General features: G+C 43.4%; 1 protein-coding gene across 1 annotated transcript in view; it reads left to right on the forward strand.

Moving 5' to 3' along the window:
• rab30 (RAB30, member RAS oncogene family) overlaps window positions 1–26,881 on the forward strand; it is a 92,001-nt gene that overhangs the window by 51,138 nt on the left and 13,982 nt on the right. Inside the window, exons 3-4 of the mRNA XM_060826609.1 lie at window positions 1,026–1,126; window positions 25,026–25,109. Of these exons, the coding sequence (XP_060682592.1) occupies window positions 1,034–1,126; window positions 25,026–25,109 (177 nt within the window). The 5' untranslated portion in view covers window positions 1,026–1,033. The remainder of the gene's footprint in view (window positions 1–1,025; window positions 1,127–25,025; window positions 25,110–26,881) is intronic.

Genomic DNA, 26,881 nt, shown 5'->3' on the forward strand with positions numbered 1-26,881 from the left:
TTGTATTGAAATATTTACTTTCTCTAATTTAAATAAAATAAAACTCTGGCCAAGATTAGAAATGACTAATGAATAGATAAAACATTTTAATCTGACCCCTTGAGAATTTTTTTCTGTGATGATAAAACTATAAACTATAAATCAGCAAAAAGCATTCTAATAGCCCAGGTCTTCCAATATGGTCATTGCTGAAGCATAGATTAGAGAATCAGTGTCAGAATAACAGAGATCCTGGTGTATCTGACATTGCAGGAATTGCCCTGGAAATTGAAGGTTCCAACAGGCAATTGTTTGGAATCCTCCCAAATCCCCATTCTGAGTTAGAGTTGTTACTGCAGAGGATTCCAGTTTAAATACCTTTGGAAAGCTGGAGAAGCTAACCTGGTCTGGCAGCATCTGTAGAGAAGAAAACAGAGCATTTTTCTTTTCAGATTTCCAGCATCTGTAGTGTTGTGCCTAATTACCTTGACAGAATCCTAGGTAATATTAGAGGGATTAAAACCAATACTGGCTGTAACTCCCAAACAACTATAAAACTGGCCAACCCCATCTCTGCCAAGTTCACACTTTGCTGAACCCATCTGGTTTGACTCTTTTGACCCTCATCAACACCACTACAACCCTACCCTTGCAAAAAAATTCTGCCATTTACTTGCCCTTTTTCTCAAGTGCTTTCACAATGACTTTTAGATCTTTTAATCATGCTGTTGTAAAAGACAGGGTTTTGTCTGGGAAGGCTTTTGCCTTAGAAGTTCAGCCGGAGAAGTTCTCTGAATGAAGTAGCAACGTTTTGTCTTCAATGAGGTTCTGACTCTGATTGGAAGATTTGAGCCAATATAATTTCAGTACAATTCCCATTATTGGCAATTCATTTCCCAGCAATATGGCTGACAATAGCTGCTAACTTGAGAGAACTTATTTACGCAATGACTACTATCATTTTACTTATTCATGTCAGATAGCTGAAGAACAGAACACTTCAGACTTTGCTTCAGATGTAACCAAAGTTTCTTGTCCTCCTCTAGGTGTGTAAATGAGTATGGAAGATTATGACTACCTATTTAAAATTGTCTTGATTGGAAATGCTGGCGTAGGAAAGACTTGCTTAGTAAGAAGATTTACTCAGGTAAGAACGTTGGGGGGAGTGTGCTGTATTTTTAAAGGTCAATTTGGGTTAACTTCACATAAGAGTATGAATACTGAGTATTTAATGACTGTGTGGTTTTGATGTTGTACTTCTATAATCTTGATTGGAAAAGCTCTAAAACATAGCATTGATCTAGCTTGCCTGAAAATGTATGTTGGGCTTCTGATGCAAACCTGAATATGTAGAAATGCCTCTTCAGCACTTCAAAAGAGCACAATTTGAACTCGTAATAACTTTGAATCTGTGTTCAGTATTTTCATTTTGGTTTTGGACCAGACAGTGTATTTGGGACTGAAGGAGATGGATGTTGGCTTGACACCTTTTCCCCTCCCTTTTTAAAGGGGTCCAGCAGGCCATCGTAGTCATTCAAAGGACAACTATCTGTAGTCTGTCTTTTTAGTCTTTTTGGGTTGAGGTCAGTACAAGAAAGTAGGCAAATTAGTTTAGTATTTAGTAATTTGTTTTTCTGCTATCATTTGTGTAGTAAGACGTTGGAGACCAGGGGACTAAATTATAGGTCAAGGTAGGATAGTTTGGTTGACCTCTGCACCAGATTTTCTCTCAGCTGCTATTTCTCCTTTATTTTTCCACCATCTTGCTGAAATCAGGCAATCTAATTCTAGGGCATAATTTTAAGATTCGAGGAATTAATTTTCTTGCAAAGTGGTTTGCTTATAAATGTAAAATATAGAAAGTGTCATCTAAAAAAATTGGAGCTGTACATAAGAATATTCTTTTTTTTTCCTGTGTTTATCAATATTGATTTTTATACCTGTTTGTATATAATTCACACAATGCCACATGTGTTGGATTGTTGATTCCTAGAGTATAATTGTTCAGTGCTGTTCTTATTACATTAACTACAAATTTTATGCTATTCGAAGAACAGGCCATTCAATTCCACACATGCTTCTTTATCAAATCCTATCTGCATTTTGTCCTATTCCTTAATCTTTCATGTCCCGCTCTATCTTCCCTTTACAGGGTCTATGTTATATTGCCTCAAGTACTCCATGTGGTATTTGTAACCGTGCTCCAGCTAAAATTATTGTCCTGACTATTTTATTGTTGGGGACCATCTATTACTTAAAGCCCTTAGTTTTAGATGTTCCCAGAAGTGAAAACACTTGTGGGATTTTGACATGAGATGGTAGTGTTGCTTGACTGGTACTTAGGTTTATGGTCTGTGAACAGAAATTTTACTTGCTGCTGAAATTTAAATTAGTTTAGAAATCTGGGATCAAAAAGACCCCATAATGGTGACCATCTGGTTCACTAATGCCTTTGAGGGAAGGAAATCTGTTTCATTACCTTGTTTGTGTTACATGACTACAGACCTACAAAATATGGTTGGCTCTTACGTGCCCTCTGCAATGGCCCAGTAAAATACTCAATTGTACCAAACAGAAAAATCATAAAGGAATGAAACTTGACTGATGAAATGATTAAAATGAAAATGGCAAACTATGATCTCTTGACTCTGCAAAGTCCTTCTTGCCAACATTTGGGGACTTGTGACAAATTTGAGAAAGCTATCCCATGGACGAGACAAGTAACAGCCTAATATAGTTATACTCAGTGAATCATATCTTATAAACATGTGTAAGGCTACCTCTATACTGTTTTCCTCATTTGTTCACTGGCTGGGTCAGAATTAATGGCCTATCCTAGTTGCTCTTGAGAAGGTCTCTATGAGCTACTGCCTCAAACTTCGACAGTCTATTTGGTGTAGGTGCACCCAAGCTGTTGGGGAGGAAATTCCAGAATTTTGACTGAGCAACACCAAAGGAAAAGGGACATTTTAAAGTCAGGACGGCATGCGGTCCTGAGGGGAACTTGCAGGTTATGCTTTTCCCAGCTATCTGCTACCCATGTTCTTCTAGATGGTATTAGTTATGATATGGAAAATGCTGTCTAAGGAGCCTTAGGAATTTTCTGCAGTGCAACTTGTAGATAATACACATTGCTTCTCTGTGGTGGGGGATGTGAATATTTGTGGGTCGGATGCAAATCAAGCGAGCTGCTTTGTCCTGGATGGTATCGAGCTTCCTGTGTATTTATTGCAGTTGATTTCATCCAGGAAACTGGTAAGTATTCTGCCACATTCTTGAATTGTGCTTTGTATTTCGTGGATAGGCTTTGAGGTGTCAGGTGTGAGTTACTCATCATAGGATTCCTAGCCTCTGACCTGTTCTTGTAGCCACAATATTTATTTGGCTCGTCCATTTCACTTACTGGGAGTTATCATTAGCCAGTATGTTGTTTTTTTCATGCAGAGGGTGGGAGGCTGGTACAATTGCAACATTTTAAAAGGCGTTTGGATGGGTATATGAATGGGAAAGGTTTGGAGGGATATGGGCTGGGTGCTGGTAGGTAGGACTAGATTGGGTTGTACCGAAGGGTCTGTTTCCATGTTGTGAATCTCTCTGACTCTATGATTCTATTCATATACCCATCTAAATGCCTTTTTAAATGTTGCAATTATACCGGCCTCCACCACTTCCTCTGGCAGCTCATTCCGTACACCTACCACCCTCTGTGAAAAAGTTGTCCCGTATGTCTCTTTTATCTTTTCCTTCTCATCCTTAACCTATGCCCTCCTAGTTCTGGACTCCCCAACCCCGGGGAAAAGACTTTATCTATTTATCCTATCCATGCCCCTCATGATTTTATAAACCTCTATAAGGTCACCCTTCAACCTCCGATGCGCCGGGGAAAACAGCTCCAGCCTGGTTAGCCTCTCCCTGTAGCTCAAATCCTCCAACCCTGGCAACATCCTTGTAAATCTTTTCTGAACCCTTTCAAGTTTCACAACATCCTTCCGATAGGAAGGAGACCAGAATTGCACGCAATATTCCAAGTGGCCCAACTAGTGTCCTGTACAGCTGCAACCTGACCTCCCAATTCCTGTACTCAATACTCTGATCAATAAAGGAAAGCATACTAAATACCGCCTTCACTATCTTATCTACTTGTGATTCCACTTTCAAGGAGCTATGAACCTCAAAGTTTGGGAGAAGATTTGTAGCTCGGGTGCTTGTTGTTGTGGTTCTGTTCGCTGAGCTGGAATTTGTGTTGCAAGCGTTTTGTCCCCTGTCTAGGTGACATCCTCAGTGCTTGGGAGCCTCCTGTGAAGTGCTTCTGTGATGTTTCCTCCAACATTTATAGTGGTTTGTCTCTGTCGCTTCTGGTTGTCAGTTCCAGCTGTCCGCTGCAGTGGTCGGTATATTGGGTCCAGGTCGATGTGTTTGTTGATTCAATCAGTGGATGAGTGCCATGCCTCTAGGAATTCCCTGGCTGTTCTCTGTTTGGCTTGCCCTATAATAGTAGTGTTGTCCCAGTTGAATTCATGTTGCTTGTCATCTGCGTGTGTGGCTACTAAGGATAGCTGGTTATGTCGTTTCGTGGCTAGTTGGTATTCATGGATGCGGATTGTTAGCTATCTTCCCGTTTGTCCTATGTAGTGTTTTGTGCAGTCCTTGCATGGGATTTTGTACACTACGTTGGTTTTGCTCATGCTGGGTATCAGGTCCTTTGTCCTGGTGAGTTGTTGTCTAATAGTGGCTGTTGGTTTGTGTGCTGTTATTAGTCCTGCCTTGCCACTACCTGCCCTGACTGTTTGTTTGACTCACTTCTGTTCTCAACTGTACCAGTCTTCGATTGAGTAATGGTCCTTTTTTTTTTCTGATTCAAGATGTCTCTCCTCTTTAATCTTTGCATCCTAGACAAATTCCTGTGGGTTGTCCTTGTGAATTAATAAAGTACTTCCTGTCATCAACCAGTTTCTATCATGTGACCAAGGCAATGTTGTTTCTGTTGTCCGTACAATGTGGGATGAAGTCTTTTATGTGTATTTCCATTTCTGAGGCTGCCAATTCTATCAGTTATTGTTACTGAGCCACTGTAATTGAGAATGAAAAGGGACAATCATCAGGACCTGGCTAAGATTATTTCATCTTAATGGCTATCCAGAGATGTGCCCAACTGAGAGTCAGGCCTATTTGAAACCATAACAAAGGGCCACAACTGCTCCCATGTTCAACCCTGAGTCCATTTTTTTTTAGGTAAACTGTCTGTATTTTACTTTAAAAGTAAAACTACCTATCTCTCTCATATCTTTTATGGGTATATGATGCAGATGTTACTTTTTTTTCACATTTTACTCAAAAAAGAACAAAGAAAATTTACAGCCCGGGAACAGGCCCTCCAAGCCTGAGCCGATCCAAATCTACTGTCTAAACCTGTCGCCCAATTCCTAAGCATCTGTATCCCTCTGCTCCCCACCTACTCCTGCATCTGTCCAAATGCATCTTAAATGAATCTACCGTGCCTGCCTCAACCACCTCTGCTGGCAACACATTCCAGCCCCAACAGTGTAACTGCACCCTTCTTATTTCTCAGCTCCATCCATAATGCCTCACTACCAAAGACCTCCATAGCACAGCCGTGATATCATCCCTGACCAGCAATGCAACTCCACTCTCTTCCCTCCGTCCTGTCTGAAGCGTCTATATCCTGGAACATTTAGTTGCCAATCATGCCCTTCCTTCAACCAAGTCTCTGTGATTGCAATAAAGTCATACTCCCAGACACCAATCCTAAATTCATCTGCCTTACACACTATACTCTTTGCATTATAGTAGATGCATTTCAGGCCATCAGTTTTTTTTTGCATTCATCTGCTCTCTGCCTACTCTTCCCTTTATTAATGCTATCTTCATGATTCTTACCATCTCCAGTCTCCACCTTGCTGCCTAATTGTTTTCTCTTCTGGTTCCCTGCACCCTGCCACATTAGTTTAAAGCCTCCCCAACAGTAACAGCAAAAACTCCCCCAAGGACATTGGTTCCGGTCTCGTTCAGATGTAGACCATCCTTAGCAAGTGTCATACCTGATCTATTACTTATTGGTTATTTCATCATAGTTAAAGTTATTATGAAGTATGTAAAAATGAGTGGAGCTGCAAAGTGTGGGAGCATTATTTTCTTAAATGTGATAACCAGAATCATGAAGTGGTATTTAAATATAAGAAAGCCATACCAGTTAGGGTTTTAATGGTGAATTGTGTGCTTGCAGGAGAAAGAAAATAGACTTAATTGAACTCGCTCCAACTTCCTGCCCCACAACATACAGCCCTCCACTGCCTACGCTCCACCCCTAACATCGCCATCAAACCCGCAGACAAGGGTGGGACGCAGTGGTAGTTTGACGCAATGACCTCTACACTGCTGAAGCCAGGCGCCAATTCTCAGACACCTCCTCCTACTGCCCCCTCAACCACGACCTCCCCTCCTATCACCAAACCATTATCTCCCAGACCATCCACATTCTCATCATCTCTGGGGGTTTTCCATCCACAGCCACCAAACTCATTGTCTGTGAACCCTGCACCACCTGATTCTATCTCCTACCGAAAAATTCACAAACCTGGCTTGCCAGTCGATCCATTGTCTCAGCCTATTCCTGTCCCACTGAACTCCTCTCGGCGTACCTTGACACTGTCCTGACCCCCTTAGTCCAAGAACTCCCCACTTACATTCAGGACACCACCTCTGCCTGTCACCTCCTCCAAGACTTTCATTTCCCTGGCCTCCAACACTTCATCTTCACCATGGACATACAGTCCCTGTACACATCTATCCGCTTCTGACGAAGGCCTCCAAATCCTCCTTTTCTTCTCGTGCTGTACAGTGCCCTTCCATTGACACCCTCATCTGCTTGGCTGAACTGATCCTCACCAACTTCTCCTTCCAAACCTCCCACTTCCTCCAGACCAAAGGGGTGGCCCTGGGCACCCACTTGGGACCCAGCTATGCCTGCCTTTTTGTCAGGTATATGGAATAGTCTATCTTCTGCAGTTAGACTGGCACCAGCCCCCAACTTTTCCTCAGCTACATCGATGACTGTATTGGTGCTACCTCGTGATCCCATGAGAAGGTTGATCAGTTCATCAACTTCATTAACAATTTTTTCACTCTGACCTCAAATTCACCTGGACCATCTCGGACACCTCCCTCCCCTTCCCTTCCTGGACCTTTCAATCTCCATCTCTGGTGACTGATTAACACAGACATCTACTACAAGCCCACCGACTCCCACCCTACATCCTGTAAAAATGCCATCCCTTATTACCAATTCCTCTGCCTCCACTGCATCTGTGCCCAGGAAGACCAATTCCACCTTTTAGAAAATTCCAGTTGGCCTCCTCCGTTCGCACACCTAACCCCACCCCCATGCCTACCCCACCCCACCCCCACCCCCAGCTCCAACCCCTCACCAGGTCCTAACTCCCAGCCCTGCTGTATTTTCACCATCCCTCCAGAACTACCCCTCTCTGAGGATGAAAGATCAGTCCTCGGCAGAGGCATCGCCTTCATTCCCCTACGCTCTTGGATTAACGAGTTCAACACGTGGCGAGACATCGAAAAATTCTTCTGCCACCTTCGCCCCTGCACCTATCGCCCCTTCAACCAGGATTCTCGCCCACCCTCTGACAACCCCTTCTCCCGCCTCCAACACACCCCATCTATCTGGACACCCCGTGCTGGCCTCTTACCTGCCCTTGATCTCTTCATAGCCAACTGTCGCCTCGACATTAACCGCCTCAACTTCTCCACCCCTCTCATCCACTCCAACCTCTCGCCCTTGGAACGTGCAGCCCTCCACTCCCTCCATTCCAACCCCAACCTCACGATCAAACCAGCAGACAAGGGAGGCGCAGTAGTAGTTTGGCACACTGACCTTTTTAACACCGCTGAGGCTAAACGCCAGCTTGTGGACACCTCCTCCTACTGTCCCCTTGACCATGACCCCACCTCCCACCACCAAACCATCATCTCTCAGACCATCCATAACCTCATCACCTCAGGGGATCTCCTATCCACCGCCTCCAACCTTATAGTCCCACAACCCCGCACCGCCCATTTCTACCTCCTACCCAAAATCCACAAACCTGACTGCCCCGGCCGACCCATTGTCTCAGCCTGCATCTGCCCCACCGAACTCATCTCTGCCTACCTCGACACGGTCCTGTCCCCCTTAGTCCAAGAACTCCCCACCTACGTTCGGGACACCACCCACGCCCTCCACCTCCTCCATGATTTTCGCTTCCCCGGTCTCCAACGCCTTATCTTCACCATGGACATCCAGTCCCTATACACCTCTATCCCCCCCATCACGAAGGACTCAAAGCCCTCCGCTTCTTCCTTTCCCGCCGCACCAACCAGTACCCTTCCACTGACATCCTCCTTTGACTGACTGAACTGGTCCTCACTCTGAACAACTTCTCTTTCCAATCCTCCCACTTCCTCCAAACCAAAGGAGTAGCCATGGGCACCCGCATGGGCCCCAGCTATGCCTGCCTCTTCATAGGATATGTGGAACAGTCCATCTTCCGCAGCTACACTGGCACCACCCCCCATCTTTTTCCTCCGCTACATCGATGACTGTATCGGCGCTGCCTCGTGCTCCCACGAGGAGGTTGAACAGTTCATCCATTTTACCAACACCTTCCACCCTGACCTCAAATTTACCTGGACTGTCTCCGACTCCTCCCTCCCCTTCCTAGACCTCCATTTCTATCTCGTGGACCGAATCAACACGGATATTTACTACAAACCGGCCGACTCCCACAGCTACCTAGACTACACCTCCTCCCACCCTGCCCCCTGTAAAAATGCCATCCCATATTCCCAATTCGTTCGTCTCTGCCGCATCTGCTCCCAGGAGGACCAGTTCCAATACCATACAACCCAGATGGCCTCCTCCTTGAAAGACCGCAATTTCCCCCAGACGTAATCAGCGAAGCTCTCCACCGCATCTCCTCCACCTCCCGCTCCTCCGCCCTGGAGCCCTGCCCCTCCAATCGCCACCAGGACAGAACCCCACTGGTCCTCACCTACCACCCCACCAACCTCCGTGTACATCGTATCATCTGTCATCATTTCCGCCACCTCCAAATGGACCCCACCACCACCTCCCCTCCCCTATCAGTGTTCTGAAAAGGCCACTCCCTCGTCAGGTCCACACCCCCCCACCAACCCAACCTCCATTCCTGGCACCTTTCCCTGCAACCGCAAGATATGCAAAACTTGTGCCAACACCCACCCCCCCCCCACTTCCCTCCAAGGCCCCAAGGGTTCCTTCCATATCCGCCACAAATTCATCTGCATCTCCACACACACCATTTACTGCATCCGCTGCATTTGATGTGGCCTCTTCTATATTGGGGAGCCAGGCCGCCTACTTGCGAAACGCTTCAGAGAACACCTCTGGGACACCCGGATCAACCAACCCAACCACCCTGTGGCTCAACACTTCAACCCCCCCTCCCCTCCCCTCACTTTGTCTCAGTCCCAACCCTCGAACTCAGCACCACCTTCCTAACCTGCAATCTTCTTCCTGACCTCTCCGCCCCCACTCCGGCCTATTCCCCCTCACCTTAACCTCCTTCCACCTATCGCATTTCCAATGCCTCTCCCCCAACTCCCTCTTCCCTACCTTTTATCTTAGCCCGCTTGGCACACTTTCCTCATTCCTGAACAAGGGCTCATGCCCGAAATGTCGATTCTCCTGTTCCTTGGATGCTGCCTGACCTGCTGCACTTTTCCAGCAACGTGTTTTCAGCTCCTTCCAAAATGGCAATTTCCTTTCCCAAGTGGACAACGATGCCCTCCAACGCAACTCCTCCACTTCCTGCACCACCTCCCTTGAACCCCTCCCCTCCCAATTCAACAAGGACAGAACCCCCCTTCCCCCGTCCTCATCTCCCACCCCCCCCCCACCACCACCACCACCACCACCACCACCACCAACCTCTAGATACATCCCATCATCTTCTGCCACCTACAAATGGACCCCACCACCAGAGATACATTGACCTCCCCACCCCTATCAGCATTCTGGAGAGACTATTCCCTCTGCGACTCCCTTGTAATATCATCCTATCATCCACCACCACCCCCTCCCAAACCAGCTTTCACCCAGCACATTTTCCTTCCACCACAGGATGTGCAAAGCCTGTACCCACGTCTCTTCCCCACCTCCCCTCAATCCAAGGCCCCAAAGGATCCTTCCACATCGGACAGAAATTTATCTGTACCTCCACCACTGTCATCTCCTGTATTTGTTGCACCCGATGTGGTCTCCTCTACATCGGGAGACAGAACATCTCTGGGACACCTGAACCAACTAACCCCACTGCCCCACGACTGAACAGTTCAACTCCCCCTCCCACTCCACCAAGGACATGCAGGTCATGGGCCATCTCCATTGCCAGACCCTTACCACCTGATGCCTGGAGGGAGAACGCCTCATATTTTACCTTGGGGCTCTGCAACCACATGGGTTCAGTGTGGATTTCACCAGTTTCCTCATTTTCCCTTTCCCTCACATTACCCCCGTCCCAAGTTTCCAACTCTGCACTGCCCTCCTGGCGTGTCCATCATCTTTCCCATCTATCTGCTCCACCCTCCTTTCCAACCCATCACCTTCATCTAACTATTGCACTCTCAGCTACCTCCACCACACCCCCTGCTCCCAACCTGAACTCCACCCTGCTCCCATTTATCTCTCAACACCCCTCTCTCCCCCCCACCAAGCTCACCTGCCTCACTGCTGATGAAGGGCTTATGCCCGAAACGTTGATTCTCCTGCTGCTCGGATGCTGCCTGACTGGCTGTGCTTTTCCAGCACCACACTCTCAACTCTGATCTCCAGCATCTGCAGTGCTCACTTTCTCTTAATTGAAATCGATTTGATAACTTATGTTGCGGTAGTCTATCTATATGGTGGTTAGCTTGTAAGTATTTCTTTTTCTCTCATTTCATTGTTCTCTTGATTTACTAAGATCCTTTGTCTCATGTTACAATCATGCATCACGTGAGTCATTCTGTATTTGCTGTCAGGAGAGCATTCTATTCCTCCTGGGTAAACTTGTGCTTCTATACAATTTTAAGATATTTTACTTGCTTACAGTGGTGTACCAAGTGCTGTGATTATCCTTCTGTTAAGTTTTTGGTGCAGCACTTAAGTGCAGCTTTCAAAGTAGTTTAGTTTTTATGTCTCGGATCAAGAACATCCTCAAACTCTGTTGAGGAGGTAATCTGCTCCAACGCCTCCCTAAATATCTTTTGAAGTGTTTGCAAGTTAGGTTGTGGAGTAATTTGTCTTTTGAGATCTTTGTTTTGCATTTTTTTCTTTTCCCTAGGTAAGTTTCAGCCTCTCTCATTCACCCAATATCAATGGCATTAAGTTTGGAAATGTATTCTGAAGGGAATTGGAAAAGGGGAACCTATTCCCCAATGCATCTGAGAACTCCCGCAGAGCTGACATTTAGTTTTGTTTTCAACTGCTGTCTTTTTCCCTCTTGGCTTCTATTTCATATATCTTATTGTTGTACTACTGAATGAGTGACAAAGGCATCATAATGGTAATATTACTAGAATAATGGTTTAAAAACACCAGTTCAAATCACCATGACAAGTGGAGGAGCTTTATTTCAAATTTGAAACTGGAGCACACGGCAGAAACCCACTTAGGCATAGGGAGAATGTACAAGCTCCACACGGACAGCCACTCGGGTAGAATCGAACCTGGTTGCTTGGTGCTATGTGGCAGCAATGCTGCCCTTGTGGATAATTAATGAGGACTTCTCCTCAAGAAAGAGATGGATAGAGCTCTTAAAGGTAATGGAATCAAGGATTGTGGTGATAAAGCAGGAACAGGATACTGATAGTGGATGGTCAACTATGATCATAATGAATGGTGGTGCTGGCTCAAAGGGCCAAATGGCCTACTCCTGCACCTATTGTCTATTTGTCTAACAGAACAATCAAATAACAACATGAAGTTGCCACATTCTATCAAACATAACATACATATAATGTTCTAGATTACCCCATCACCATCCTTTGTCCTATTCCACTGACTATACAGACCTGCCAGAGGTAGCAGCATTGTGGTATCTGGTCAGGAGACTGAGACCCTGGGAGTATTTAATATTAACTCCAGCCTCTGGGATGTCTTGAGATCCAGTCAACGTGAACGCAGAAATCTCTTCAATGAATCAGTACTGATTCGGGTGCAAAATAGACTTTAGATTTAGAGAATTTGAAAAATCCATCTCTGAGTGACTTGGTAACACTGCTGAAGACCGATCTGTCCCAGTCTTGGATGTCTTACCAACCAGAATGTACTTGTCGCAGTTGGTGAGGAAGATGAGTGGAAGGTCTTGTTGTCACCTGTCACAGATGCACCTGTCCATGACTGTATTGATAGAATTGATCACTGTCTCCACAAGGATTGCACAAAGTCCACTCTTCACAATGAAAACATATTCCTGTGTGTAGTGTAGCATTTCAAATCCAATCTAGTAGCTCCGAACTGGGCATCACTGACCATCAATGAAGAGCCAAATTATATCCAGTGTGTGGCCTCACGGTTCAGCATTATCCCTACTTGCCTTCATAATCAGATCTTCTATTATCTTTTCATATCCCTCTAAAGATGCAATGGCTATTTCCAGATCCTGATCAGTTTTTGATCCCAGGTATATCATTTATACATAGATCATGGAGATGAATACACAGAAACAAACCCTTCAGCCCAACAAGTCCACACTGATCCTCTGCAGAGTAATCCACCCAGCCCCATTCCCTTACCCTTTTATTATCCTATATTTACCCCTGACTAATGCATCTAGCCTACACGTCCCTTAACACTGTGGGCAATTTAGTATGGCCAATTCACCGAACCTGTACATCTTTGGATTGTGGGAGGAAACCCATGCAGACACTGGGAGAATGTGCAAACTCCACACACAGTCGCTTGAGGCTGGAATTGAACCTGGTCTCTGGTGCTGGGAGGCAGCAGTGCTAACGACTGAGCCACAGTGCCACTCCCATAGGTGGGATCTACATCTGCCCCCAACAGTCCAATCTGGTGGCAACTGTATGGCTCTCCTTGTCATTAACATAAATGTGTTTGGCTGTTTTATGCTCTTAGCTCTGCAGGAACTCTTGGGAGTGCATCTGCCCACATAGTCCCTTGATCTCTTATGGCCTTTGCTGAAGCTGCTTTCAGGGTCTGATTCATTCCTTAACTTTCCTGGCAATTGAAGATGGCAGGGCATGTGGAGTCACGAAAGTCATTAGAGTTTTACAGCCCTTCAGACTATCATGTCTATGCTGGTCATCCAGCATCCATCTTTTCTAGTCCTGTTTTCTACCACTTGGCCAGTAGCCTTGCATGCTATGATACTTTCAGTAATCAGCTAAATATTAATAAAATGTCGTGATGATTCCCATCATTCTGATAAAATGGCAATAAACAGGCCTTCTGAGCCTGGGGCTTGTCTGTTCCTTCCGCTACAACAATAAATAAATCAAATCAAATCAACCCGTTCACACACTTTCAAGCGGGTTCCAGATGCCCACTAACCTCCAGATGAAAAAGTTCTTCCTTAAATCCTATCTAACCCTCCTGCTCCTTACCTTCATGGAGGGATCATTAACCTGGTGGCAAAGTTTCTTCCTATCTATGCCCTTGATAATTTTGTACACTTCAATCAGGTCCTCTCAGCCTTCTCTGTTGTAAGGAAAACCCCTTAGCCTATCTTATCTCTCGTCGTGGCTGAAACACTCTATCCCAGGTAACATCCTTGTGAATCTCCTCTGCAATCACATCCTTACTGCAGTGTAGTGACCTGAACGGCAGGCAGCACTTCAGCTGTGGCCAAACTGTTTCAAAATATTTCATATAGCTCCACTATTACGTCCCTTCTCTCGTTAGGTCTCTCTGACCCTGGAGTTCTTCTTCTATTCGTAAGGTACTCCCTTACCTTTTATTAGTTCTCCCAAACGAATCCCCTCACACTTTTTCAAGTTTAAATTCCATAACCACATCATGCCCAACTATCCAGCCTGACTATATTGCTCCGTAGTTTATGGCTTTTCTAATGATTTATCACAGCATCAATTTTTGTATCAAGACCATAATACGTTGGAGCAGAAATTAAGCCATTCAGCCCATTGAGCCTGCTCTGCCATTCGATCATGGCTGATAAGTTTCCTAAACCCATTCTCCCAACTGCAAACTTAGTGATGAAATCTCCTATATTTGTTCTAGATCAATAATATATTCAACAAACAGCAAGGGACCAAGCATCAAGCTCCATGGTATTTCACTGCACACAAGGCTTCCAGTCATAAAAATGCGCTTTGACCATATTCTTTGCCTCCTCCCCTAAATTAGTTTTGAATCCGATTTGCCAAATTGCCCTGGATCCATTGAGCTCTTACTTTAAAATCTGATTGAAGATTTGTAGCTCGGGTATCCGTTGTTGTGGTTCTGCTCGCCGAGCTGGAAATTTTTGCTGCAAACGTTTCGTTCCCTGGCTAGGGAACATCATCAGTGCTGTTGGAGCCTCGTGTGAAGCGCTGCTTTGATGTTTCTTCCGGTATTTATATTGGTTTGTTCTTGCCGCTTCCGGGTGTCAGTTTCAGCTGCAGTGATTTGTATGTGGGGTCCAGGTCGATGTGTCTGTTGATGGATGTTCTTGCCATTTCCGGGTGTCAGTTTCAACTGTAGTGGTTTGTATATGGTGTCCAGGTCAATGTGTCTGTTGATGGAGTTTGGGGATGAATGCCATGCTTCTAGGAATTCCCTGGCTGTTCTCTGTCTGGCTTGTCCTATGATAGTGGTGTTTTCCCAGTCAAATTCATGTTGCTGGTTGTCTGAAACACCTAGTCAGCGGATCCAAACACTCCATACAATCAACACAGGAATTCTTGGACGTCATCAGGAATACACACATAGACAAAGAAGAAACCATGGTATCATTCGACGTGACGGCACTGTTCACTTCAATTGACAAAACCCTAGCCAGAGAAACAATAGCCAACCTACTGGACATACATAACAGAACACAGGAGGCCGAACCTATCAACAAGGACGGCATACTTAAACTACTGGACCTGTGCCTCACCACACACTTTACATTCAACAATCAGATATACGAACAAATCAACGGAACACCCATGGGATCACCAATCTCGGGACTCATAGCAGAGGCAGTTATGCAAAGGTTAGAACATACAGCCATACCACAAATCCAACCCAAACTCTGGATCAGATATGTTGATGACACCTTTGTAATCATCAAAAACACAGATATAGAAAAAACACACCGAATCATCAACGCCACACTCGCAGGAATCCAATTCACACGAGAAGAGGAAAAGGATAGCCAACTCCCATTCCTAGACGTGTTAGTAGAGAGAAGACCCAACGGAGAATTCACCACAAGGGTACACAGGAAACCAACACACACAGACCAAGTCTTAAACTATGAAAGTAACCACCCCAACACACACAAACGAAGCTGCATCAGGACACTATTCAAAAGGGCCACAACACACTGCAGTACACCAGAACTGCGAAAAGAGGAAGAGGAACATCTATACAAGGTATTCGCCAAAAACGGATACCCACGCAACTTTATCACCAGATGCCTAAGAGATAGACCGAGGAACGAGGACATGCCACAACCAAAAGGACTAGCCACTCTACCATACGTCAGGAGCGTCTCAGAACTGACAGCCAGACTACGGCGACCCTTAGGACTCATAACAGCACACAAGCCAACATCCACGCTCAGACAACAACTCACTAGAACAAAGGACCCAATACCCAGCATGAGCCAAACTAACGTAGTTTACAAAATACCATGCAAGGACTGCACAAAACACTAATATAGGACAAACAGGAAGACAGCTAACAATCCGCATCCATGAACATCAGCTAGCCACAAAACGACACGACCAGCTATCTCTAGTAGCCATGCACTCACAACCAGCAACATGAATTTGACTGGGAAAACACCACTATCATAGGACAAGCCAGACAGAACAGCCAGAGAATTCCTAGAAGCATGGCATTCATCCCCAAACTCCATCAACAGACACATTGACCTGGACACCATATACAAACCACTACAGCTGAAACTGACACCCGGAAACGGCAAGAACATCCATCAACAGACACATCGACCTGGACCCCACATACAAACTACTACAGCTGAAACTGACACCCGGAAGCGGCAAGAACAAACCAATATAAATACCGGAAGAAACATCAAAGCAGCGCTTCACACGAGGCTCCAACAGCACTGATGATGTTCCCTAGCCAGGGAACGAAATGTTTGCAGCAAAAACTTCCAGCTCGGCGAGCAGAACCACAACAGCTCTTACTTTCTTGACCAGTCTCCTTTGCAAGACTTTGTCAAATGCCTTATTTATATCCACTGCATTAAGCTCACTTGCACATCTAGTTGCTTTCATAGAAAACCCAGTTAAGCTTGTCCGACCCGATCTCCTCCTGGCAAAGTTATGCTGATGGTCCTTGATTGATTCTTGCTTCTCCAAGTGGGGATTAATTTGATCTCTCAAAGTTTTCCAGTAGTTTCCTTACCACTGACTTACTGGTCTGTAGTTTCCTGGTTTACCATCACCATCCTCCTTGAATAATGGCACTGCATTAGCTGACCTTCCCAGTCCTCTTTTGTGCTACGTGAGGATTTGAAAATGAAATGTCAGGACTCCTACAACTCCATAGCACATCTCATCTGGGCCTGGCGTTTTATGGAATTTAAGCCTGCTCAAACCATTTATACCACCATCCTCTCAATTGTAATTTATTCAAGTATACAACATCCTCTTCCTTGATTTCCATACCTATGTCTTCTCTGTTTCGAATACAGATGTAAAGTATTAATTTTAAACCTTAGTCATGTCTTCTGGCTGCACCCATAATTAGAAACTTGTGTCCCTAGTTGATTTCACTCTCTCCCTGGTAATCTTGCTCCTCATGTAATTCTGAATCACTGTTGGGTTTTTTCTTCATTTATCTGCCGCTGTTTTATCGTGCTTTCTTTATGCTTTCCTAATTTATTTTTTGTCACTCTCTGCACTTTCTGTAAGCCTCATCTTCTGAGTCCTCCGAGACTACCCTGCACCTTTTGCTGTGTTACAAAACTGTATCATCTTCAATATCCAGAATCCTCTGAAATTTTTGATTTCATTCTTCATCTTTCACAGGAATATGTCCTGTACTTCCTCTCTCCTTTTCTAATATGCTCTTTTGTGTAAAATAGATTTTCTTACAAGTAGCTGCTCAGTCCATTTTAGCCAGATCCTGTTTTCCTGATCAGTCTTTGTTCATTTCCATGATTGCCTTCATTCTTACTGAATAATGATCACTGTCACTGAAATGCTTTCATTGACACTTTTGCCAATTCGTCAGGTTTGTTTTCTAAAATTAGGTCCTGAGCTGCCCCCTCTCTTTAGAAATTAGTACAGGCTGGCTTAGAAAGTTCTCCTGGATACATTTTTAAAGAATTTTGTCTTTCACATTTTGCCCATCTTGGTTAATATTAGGGACTTTGAAATCCTCTACCATTATTAACCTATTATTTTTACACTTCTGTGAAATTTAAGTTATTAAATTTCTGCCCTACCATCCCATTAAGTGGTCTATAGCACAGTCCCAAAACTGTATCACCACGCCGTTTTTTGTTTTAAAGTTCTACCCATAAGGCTTCAATTGAGAAGCCTTTAAAGATATCATACCTCCTTGTAGTGATTGACTCTTGATTAATGTTGTGATACCAGCTCCTCTCTTCTATCCCTCCCTGACTTGCCTGAATGTATGCAAACTACCTCCTGAATGACTTGGCTTTTCTTCGACATTTGTCTGTGCATCATCTACTATTGCATCTCCTTTCTGTATCGCACTCATCTGTCAAACTAGTTTAATCCCAAACAACAGGTCATTGGTGTGAAGTACTTCCCAAATATCGGGGTGGACAGCAGGAATTGGAGATATTTAACTACTGTAAGAACTTTGTTGAAGGCAACACAGAAATGATAGCTCTCCTGCAATCCCTTCTAAAGCAGGGCACCCCTAGAAAAGTAGTAGTATGCTGGATTGAGCTTACAACTTCTTTACTTTCCCAGTGAAATGATTAGATTAGATTACTTAGTGTGGAAACAGGCCCTTCGGCCCAACAAGTCCACACCGATCCGCCGAAGCACAACCCAACCACACCCCTACATTTACCCCTTACCTAACACTACGGGCCAATTCACCTGACCTGCACATCTTTGGACTGAGAGGAAACCGGAGCACCCGGAGGAAACCCACGCAGACACGGGGCGAACGTGCAAACTCCACACAGTCAGTCGCCTGAGTAGGGAATTGAACCTGGGTCTCTGGCGCTGTGAGGCAGCAGTGCTAACCACTGTGCCATCGTGCTGCCCACAAATGAATTCCCTAGTCTGAGTCAGTCATACAGCATAAAAACAGTCCTTTGACCCACCATGTCAATGCTGATCAACAAACGGCAAGCTATACTGATCCCGTTCTATTTCTAGTGTACTTCCCCTTGGGGGATTATTTCTTTGGCAGATAATGTAGGTATAGTTTTGGCTGTGCAGTTCCCAACTGCAAATGTCCCTTCTCAACTTGATGACTATCAAGCAATAGGTGTTCCTTTGACCTCCTGGCAGAGGTCTGGTCAAATACATCTGTAGATTTTTTACATGGCACCTTAGGGCATATCTGGTTCCCCATCTTAACCTTCCCTACTATCCCAAGTTAAATTTCCCAAATGGTAGGCATAACTTGACAACATTTTGCTATGTTTTAATCCCATGTCATTCCATCACCACAATATGCTTACCAATTGTAGGCAAATCTCAATCCCAAGACGTCCTATCCCAAGGTGTATTTCCAATAGGTTTTAGTAGATTGTCTATGGGTCAGCTACCTGTTCTTCCTTTTGCCAGAATCCTTAACTTTTTCCTTTCTGTTTCCATCTTATTCTGTTCTGTTCTGCTGAGTCCTGTATGAAGACTCGGATTGGACTTGAAATGTTGACTCTATCTGTTTCCACAGATATTGCCAGACCTGCTGAGTTTCTCCAGGGTCAAAATCCTGGAACTTCTTCCAAATGGCTTTGTGAGTCTTCCTACAGCAAATTGACTGCAGAATTTCAAGAAGGTAGGTCACCACCATGATCTTAAGGGCAATTAGAGATGAGCAATAATTGCTGGTTCAGCCAGTGACGCTCTCAAACTCAGCAAATTCTTTCTTCAAATTCACCCTCTGCAGTATTTTCTTTTCTTTTAAAAGTATTTTTGTAAGCCTGGTTTGTATTGTACTTCAGACATATCCTTGGATCTTTACTAATGTACATAGTTGTCAAGGTACATTTGACAGGGATTTTCAACAGATCTCCAATTGTTTATGGTCAGTATGAACTATGAAATGTTTGCTAAATAGGTATGAATAGATCCTTTTCATATTCCAAAAAAAACTAGATCAAGGGTTTCCCATTCTGTGGCTGAGTAGTTCACTGAGTTGTCGTAGGGATTTTACCAAGCTTTTTGCCTTTGGTTCCAAAGTCATGATATCAAGCCTTTCTGGGATACATCTACTTCCAACATGGTAAGATTATAACATTGAAAAGGACGTTTGCTAAAAAATTCTGTTTTTGAGAGATTTCGATATGTTCCTGGCACATGTAAGGTGCCATTTTACACAGCAAATCTCAGAGGAGACTGAGCTTTGTTTGCAAATATTACAATCAAAATAATATTGGATTAAAAAGTTGGAAAAAATGGAGTCACCTTTGTCTTGTGGCAAAAGCATATTTGATATGTCTTTTGATTTTGGTAGAATCATGTTTAATGCCATTTGAAATGTATAAGGCGTTCATATGACTTGCTGATTTGACATATATTGAAACATAAAGGAGTAGGCCATTTGGCCCTTCGAGCTAAAATTTAGTCTAAAATTAAGTATAATTATGGCTTATCATTTAACTCCGCATCTTGTTCTGATTTTTACCCCCATACGTTCATTCCTTTAACCCTGAGAATCTTAATTCCTTCTTCAACCCATCAATGTTTTGGTCTCAACTGCATTCAGTAGCAGAAATTTCCATAGGCTCACCTCTGTGGATGAGGCATTCCTCCTCATCTCAGTCTTAAATGACCTTTTGTATATCTTTAAATTGTAACCCCTTAGATCTGGACCCCATCATTCTTCTTGCATTTACCCTGTCTAGTCCTGTTAGAATCTGATTGAAGATAAATACCGGAAGAAACATCAAAGCAGCGCTTCACACGAGGCTCCAACAGCACTGATGATGTTCCCTAGCCAGGGAACAAAACGTTTGCAGCAAAAACTTCCAGCTCGGCGAGCAGAACCACAACAGTCCTGTTAGAGTTTTGTATATTGCTATAAGGCCCTCCCCACCTGCTGTCTCCCACCCCTCTCCATGCATCACAATTCTTCCAAACTTGATTGAATATAGTCCAATCTCTCTTCATAAGTCAGTCCTGCTATCATAGTAATCAGTCGGACAAACCTTTGTTGCACTCTTTCCATAGCCAGAACATTCTACCTGAGGTAAGGAGACCAAAACTCTACACACTAATCCAGGTGTGGTCTCACCAAGGTCCTTTGCCAGAAGCAGCCTTGCTCCTGTGCTTTAATCCTGTTGCTATGAAGGCCAATATACCACTTACTGCCTTTATCCCCTGTTGCTATTCAGGTAACTGTACTGAGAGGATACTCTGAAATATTGCAGCCACAAACTTATTTATCATTAATACACACAATTTACTGACCAGCACGTTGGTGGGATAAGAGAACTATAACCTGAACAAATTAGTTTCAGTTGCATTCATTTCATCATCAGAAAAGATGCACATTAAGATATTAAGAATCATTGCTAGTTTCCCAGTGGAAATAAAATCTTTTAACTTTTTTTTATTAGTTGAGTATCCAGTACACAATACTGTCCAGATGTAGAGCACTCCAGCTTTACCTTGGTCTACACAGTTGTAATGTACCTTTTTAAAATGCTGTTTTCAACTTGTACAGATAACTAGACTATTCGAATGAAGTTGTGAGACACTTTAAAAAAAAATATTTTCTTTCTGCTGTTATCAAGAATAAGCTGAAGCTGTTTTCCTGGACCATCGGAGGCTGAGGGGTAAATCATGAAGGGGCAGGGATAGGCTAGATAGACAAGGTCTTTTCCCTGTGTTGGGGCAGTCTAGAAATAGAGGGCATAAGTTTATGGCGAGACAGGAAAGATTTAAAAGGGAGCAAAGGGGCAACTTTTCCACGCAAAGGATGGTGCATGAACTGCCAGAGGAAGTGGTGAATGTAGGTACAACATTTGAAAGGCATCTGGATGGGTATGTAAATAGGAAGAGTTTAGAGGGATATGGGCCAAGTGGGACTAGATTAATTTAGGATATTTGGTTGTCATGGACAAATTGGACCAAAAGGGTCTGTTTTTGTGCTGTACATCTCTGATTCTAAGTAAATAATATCATTTATCCACATTATACTGCATCAGCCATTTAACTGCTGACTCGCTCAACTTGTCCAAATTGCACTGGAGGTTCTCTGCATCCTCCTCACAGCTCACCTTTTCTCTTAGCTTTGTGTGGTCTATAAACTTAGTTCTCTGATCAAACCCTTAGCTGGGGTCCAAACAGTGGTCATTATGGTACTTCTAGTCACTGCCTGCCACTTGGAAAAAGACCCTGTTTATTCCTACATTTTGTTTCCAGGCTGCCAATCAGTTCTCTATCTAGATCAGTATCTACCAGTCCCACATGCGGTAATTTTACATGCTTGTCTCTTGAGTGGGATCTTATTGAAAACTTTCTGAAAGTCCAAGCAAACCACATCCACTAACTCCCCCTTATCAACTCAACTGGAATTATTCAAGCATGTAACTCAGATTTTTAAAGTTTGTTTTCTCTTTCATAGATGCATTTTGACTCTGTCTGATCTTGTCACTGTTTTTGAACTGGTCTGCTGTTAAAATTTTTTACAAAGGACTCCAGCATTTTCTCCATCACCAACATCAGATTAACTGGTCTATATCTTAATTTTCTCATTACCTCCCTTTTTTAAAATAATGAGGTTACATTAGTAACCTTCCAATCTATAGAAAGTGTTCCAAAATCTAATAGAATCTTGAAGATGACCATAAATGCATCCAGTAATTTTAGAGTCCCCCTTTAGTACCCTGGGGTCAAGACCATGTTTTCTTGCCACTGCCATAAGCTATGTCATGCTCGTCTTCAGTTTTCCCAAGAACTCGATGTCATATTTGGAGTTCAATGTAGCTAAGTGTGAAGTCATTCACTTTGGTAGGAGTAACAAGAAGATGGATTACTGGGCTAATGGTAGGCTACTTGGTAGTGTGGATGAGCAGAGGGATCTTGGTGTCCATGTACACAGATCTCTGAAAGTTGCCACCCAGCTAAATAGTGCTGTGAAGAAGGCATATGGCGTACTGGGCTTTATTGGTAGAGGAATTGAGTTCTGGGGTCCTGAGGTCATGTTGCAGTTGTATAAGACTCTGATGCGGCCTCATCTGGAGTATTGTGTGCAGTTTTGGTCGCCATACTATAGGAAGGATGTGGAGGCACTGGAATGGGTGCAGAGGAGGTTTACCAGGATGTTGCCTGGCATGTTAGGAAGATCATATGAGGAAAGGCTGAGGCACTCGGGGCTGTTCTCATTGGAGAAAAGAAGGTTTAGGGGAGATTTGATAGAGGTGTACAAGATGATTAGGGGTTTAGATAGGGTTGACAGTGAGAACCTTTTTCCGGGTAAGGAGTCAGCTGTTACTAGGGGACACGGCTTTAAATTAAGGGGAGGTTGGTATAGGACAGATGTTAGGGGTAGATTCTTTACTCAGCGGGTTGTGAGTTCATGGAATGCCCTGCCAGTAGCAGTGGTGGACTGTCCCTCTTTATGGTCATTTAAGCAGGCATTGGATAAGCATATGGAGGTTATTGGGCTAGTGTAGGTTAGGTAGGCTTCGGTCAGCGCAACATCGAGGGCCGAAGGGCTTGTACTGCGCTGTATTTTTCTATGTTCTATATATGATACAGAAAACTGGTCCATGCTGATCCGATATCCCAACCCAATCTAGTCCCACCTGCTAGCACCTGGCCCATTTCCCTTCCTATTCATATACCCATCCAGATACCTTTTTTAAATTTTGCAATTGTACTAGCCTGCACCACTCACTCATTCCATACACATACCACCTTCTGCGTGAAAAAGTTGCACCTTAGGTCTCTTTTATATCTTTCCTCTCTCACCTTAACCCGGAGGTAACCCACGCAGACACTGGGAGAATGTGCAAACTCCACACAGACAGTCGCCCGAGGCTGGAATTGAACCTGGAAGCCTGGTGCTGTGAGGCAGCAGTGCGAACCACTGCACCTCCTGTGTCACCATCTTCTGGACTCCTCCTCTCCCCCCCCCCCCCCCCCCCCCCCGCCCCGCCAACCCCAGGAAAAGATTTTGTCTATTTATCCTATCCATGTCCCTCAATGTTATAAACCTCCTATAAAGTCACCCCTCAACTTCTGATGCTCCAGGGAAAACAGCTCCAGCCTGTTCAGCCTCTCCCTATAGCTCAAATCCTCCAACCCTAGCAACATCCTTGTAAATCTTTCCTGAACCCTTTCAAGTTTCACAACATTTTTCTGATAGAAAGGAGACCAGAATTGCATGTAATATTCCAACAGTGGCCCAGCGAATGTCCTGTACAGCCGCAACGTGACCTCCCAACTCCTGTAATCAATGCTCGTGTGCAACCATTTTTTAACAAAATCTGATACATTACAAAGTCAACCCAAAAATAAATTGGATCTACTTATTATTGTTTTCAACATATTTGGACTGCCTACAGACACACTGGATATTATTTATCTCCTATATTTGTTTTCTTTCTTTCCTCTGACTTTTTAGCATTAAGGATATCATTAATGCTAAGGGAACTCAGACCAGTTGTGATCCTTCAGATGATAGCTCAACATTTAGACTAGCTGGTTCTCAGACTGAACTCAATGCTGTTTTGTGTTTGCTCATTTGACCATCTGGGAAACCTCTACTGTTCTAGCATTCTGTCTGTCAAAAAAAATGCTAATTAGCTTTATAATCTTCATCATGTGTAAGTGACTCCATTAGAGTAGAGATTACCATTGATCATGTCCAAACTGATATGCTTTTGTCAAGTTCCTTACTCCACTTTTAATTTTGCTGGTAAGCTAGTTTAAATAAACAGGTCAAGGTCTTTAGTAAGGTAGCATGGATAAATTTAATATCAATGTATTGGACATTTTTAGCATTGCAACGCCAAGAAAAATGTATCTTGTATGTTCTTAAATGTACATTTTTATATTTTCAGTTCATTTATTTTAGTTAATAAATATTTATAGCTCTAAATTTGCAAGAGAGCAATAGCTTGGCCCTCAGTTTCAGTTTTTCTAATGATAGGCCAACACGACTCAGTGGTCTAGCCTCAGGTGTCCGTGCGTACTCCATACAGACACTCTTTCCGTGTCTCTGTGTTTCTTCCTGGTGCACTGGTGTCCTCCCACAGTCACAAAGATGTGCAGGTTAGGTGGATTGGCCATGCTGAATTCCCATCGTGTCCAGAGATGTGTGGACTAGGTGGATTAGCCAGGCTAAATGTGGGGTTGCGCGCATAGGGTGAGGGTTGGGCCTAAGGTGGGATGCAGTTTGGAGGGTTGGTGCAGACTCAACGGGCCAAATATTTCTTTCACCACTGTAGAGATTCTATCTGATTTCAATTTTTTAAACTCTTCTTTTATATAAGTAATGCAACTTGATTTAGGATGTGAAATAAGTATCTGGATATAGGATCATAACGTCTCTATTAATTAGTGTTTTTGTTCTAGTATTGCACTTATCAAGGTATATTTAGAATGAATCAATTCAAATAATTGAAGGTGTTCTTCTACTCTTGCAGGGTTTATTTCCACCGGGTCAAGGAGCCACTATTGGAGTTGACTTCATGATTAAAACTATTGATATAAATGGAGAAAAAGTGAAGGTACTGTATAACTAAATATCCACATCCATATGATTCACAAGATTGTAATAAACATAAGCACAAAACATAATGCTGCATGATGTGGATGTTTCAGATTTGTGGATAATAAATGAAATGGAGGAATTGCAATGTTTAGTTGGACAGCTGAATTGATTAAGTACCCAAATGAGGCCAGATATCAGTTTGAATCCCAGAATTGAAAAATCCCAAGGTGGAAGATATTATTCAGATGGACAAAACCTGGAAAATGTCAAGTGTTTGAAGCTGTTTTGAAATTTCCATAATGGAATGTATCAGAAACTTGAAACTTGTTTTTAGTGATGCTTCTTATGTAAATCCTGTGATATATTGTTAACTGTGGGAGGGTTTAAAATTGTTCTGGCCAAGCGTGGTATATGTTGCACTTTAGCATGGAATGCTGAAAAGATCAGCTATTCTCAGCAAAAGCACTAAAATAAAATGTAAAAAAAAATTAGTCAGAAATGCCTATTGAATATTACATCAACAATAATTCACTATTGGATAATATAGATGCAATAAGATGGATGCATTGAGAGAGTGGGTATGAATGTTGGAGTTTTAAATTAGGTGCTGAAGAGTGGAGAATTTTAGGATTGAATTTAGTGAAGAGTAGCAGTCAGCTATCTGATAAAAATCAAGTTCTAAGAAGCTTTCTTTATAAATACTTAAATACTGGCAAAAAGGACATTTGGAACTTGCGTATTCAGATAAAAGACAGGAACATAATGTTGTCATGTGCTGCTTTTGTCTGTTTTTCATAATTGTTTTTGTATGTTAATTTGTGAAAAGATGAAAAAGGAATCTTCCATCATCTACAATGATCTGGGAGAGATGCCCAAGATCAAATGGAACTAGGGAACAGGAAATGTTAACTAAGGGGCAATTAGATGAGCAGTTGCCTACATGTGCACCTGTGCCAACGTGTGCCCCGTGCCTGTTTGGCCAGACCTTCAATATATGATCCATCACCACAGATGTGATCCAGCAAACATGCAGGTAACATTAGCATGAACCATTTGTAGAAACAGGCCAATAGCTGTTGCATTCAAGTCAATAAAATGTTTTATCTGTTTCAAAGCACTTTTTGACAGTTACTGAATAAAGGTATGTGGGTGCGAAGTTAGGTGCAGGCAGATGAGTGGCTAGACTAGTAAGTGAGGTGCAGAGAAGCTGGTGAGAGGCAGTTATGAGTTGTGCAGGTTGAGGTTGAAGGTGTGCAAGTGGCAGGTGGGTGGCTGTGATAGGGTGCAAGGAGTTTAACCAAAGTGTGTAGGAAAGATCAGGTTCCTGGAGATCGAGTATCTGTAGTATGAGGGAGTCAGTGTAATTGGAGAGTTCTGACCCTGCAAAGGCTCCAATTCTAACTTAGAGTTGAAGACTTGTCTTGTAGGAGTTTGCACATTGGGTAACTTTGAAATTTCAACTTCATGGGCAATGACTGTATAGTCAGTGCATCGGGACTTCTGAGAGGTCCTGGACCACATCTTTCAGTGTATATCTGGTTTCTGACAACTGGATTCTGGAAGAAGTGAGTCAATCAATTTTAAAAGTAGAAAATATTAGATTTTAAGGCTGCATTAGTGTCAACACCCTGTTTTAGGGGTGTAGGAATTGCACAAATGTACAGAAGCTTTGGTGTAATGGAAGAGCAGCTGCTTGGGATAAAAAATTTGCTCTGCTCAAATCTCCCTACGTTGCTGAGTTGAGCCCTTCAGCATTGCCTCACTAAAATTCACAGACATTTCACTCGT

This window comes from Hemiscyllium ocellatum, chromosome 6 (assembly GCF_020745735.1).
Source record: "Hemiscyllium ocellatum isolate sHemOce1 chromosome 6, sHemOce1.pat.X.cur, whole genome shotgun sequence".
Classification (NCBI taxonomy): Eukaryota; Metazoa; Chordata; class Chondrichthyes; order Orectolobiformes; family Hemiscylliidae; genus Hemiscyllium; species Hemiscyllium ocellatum.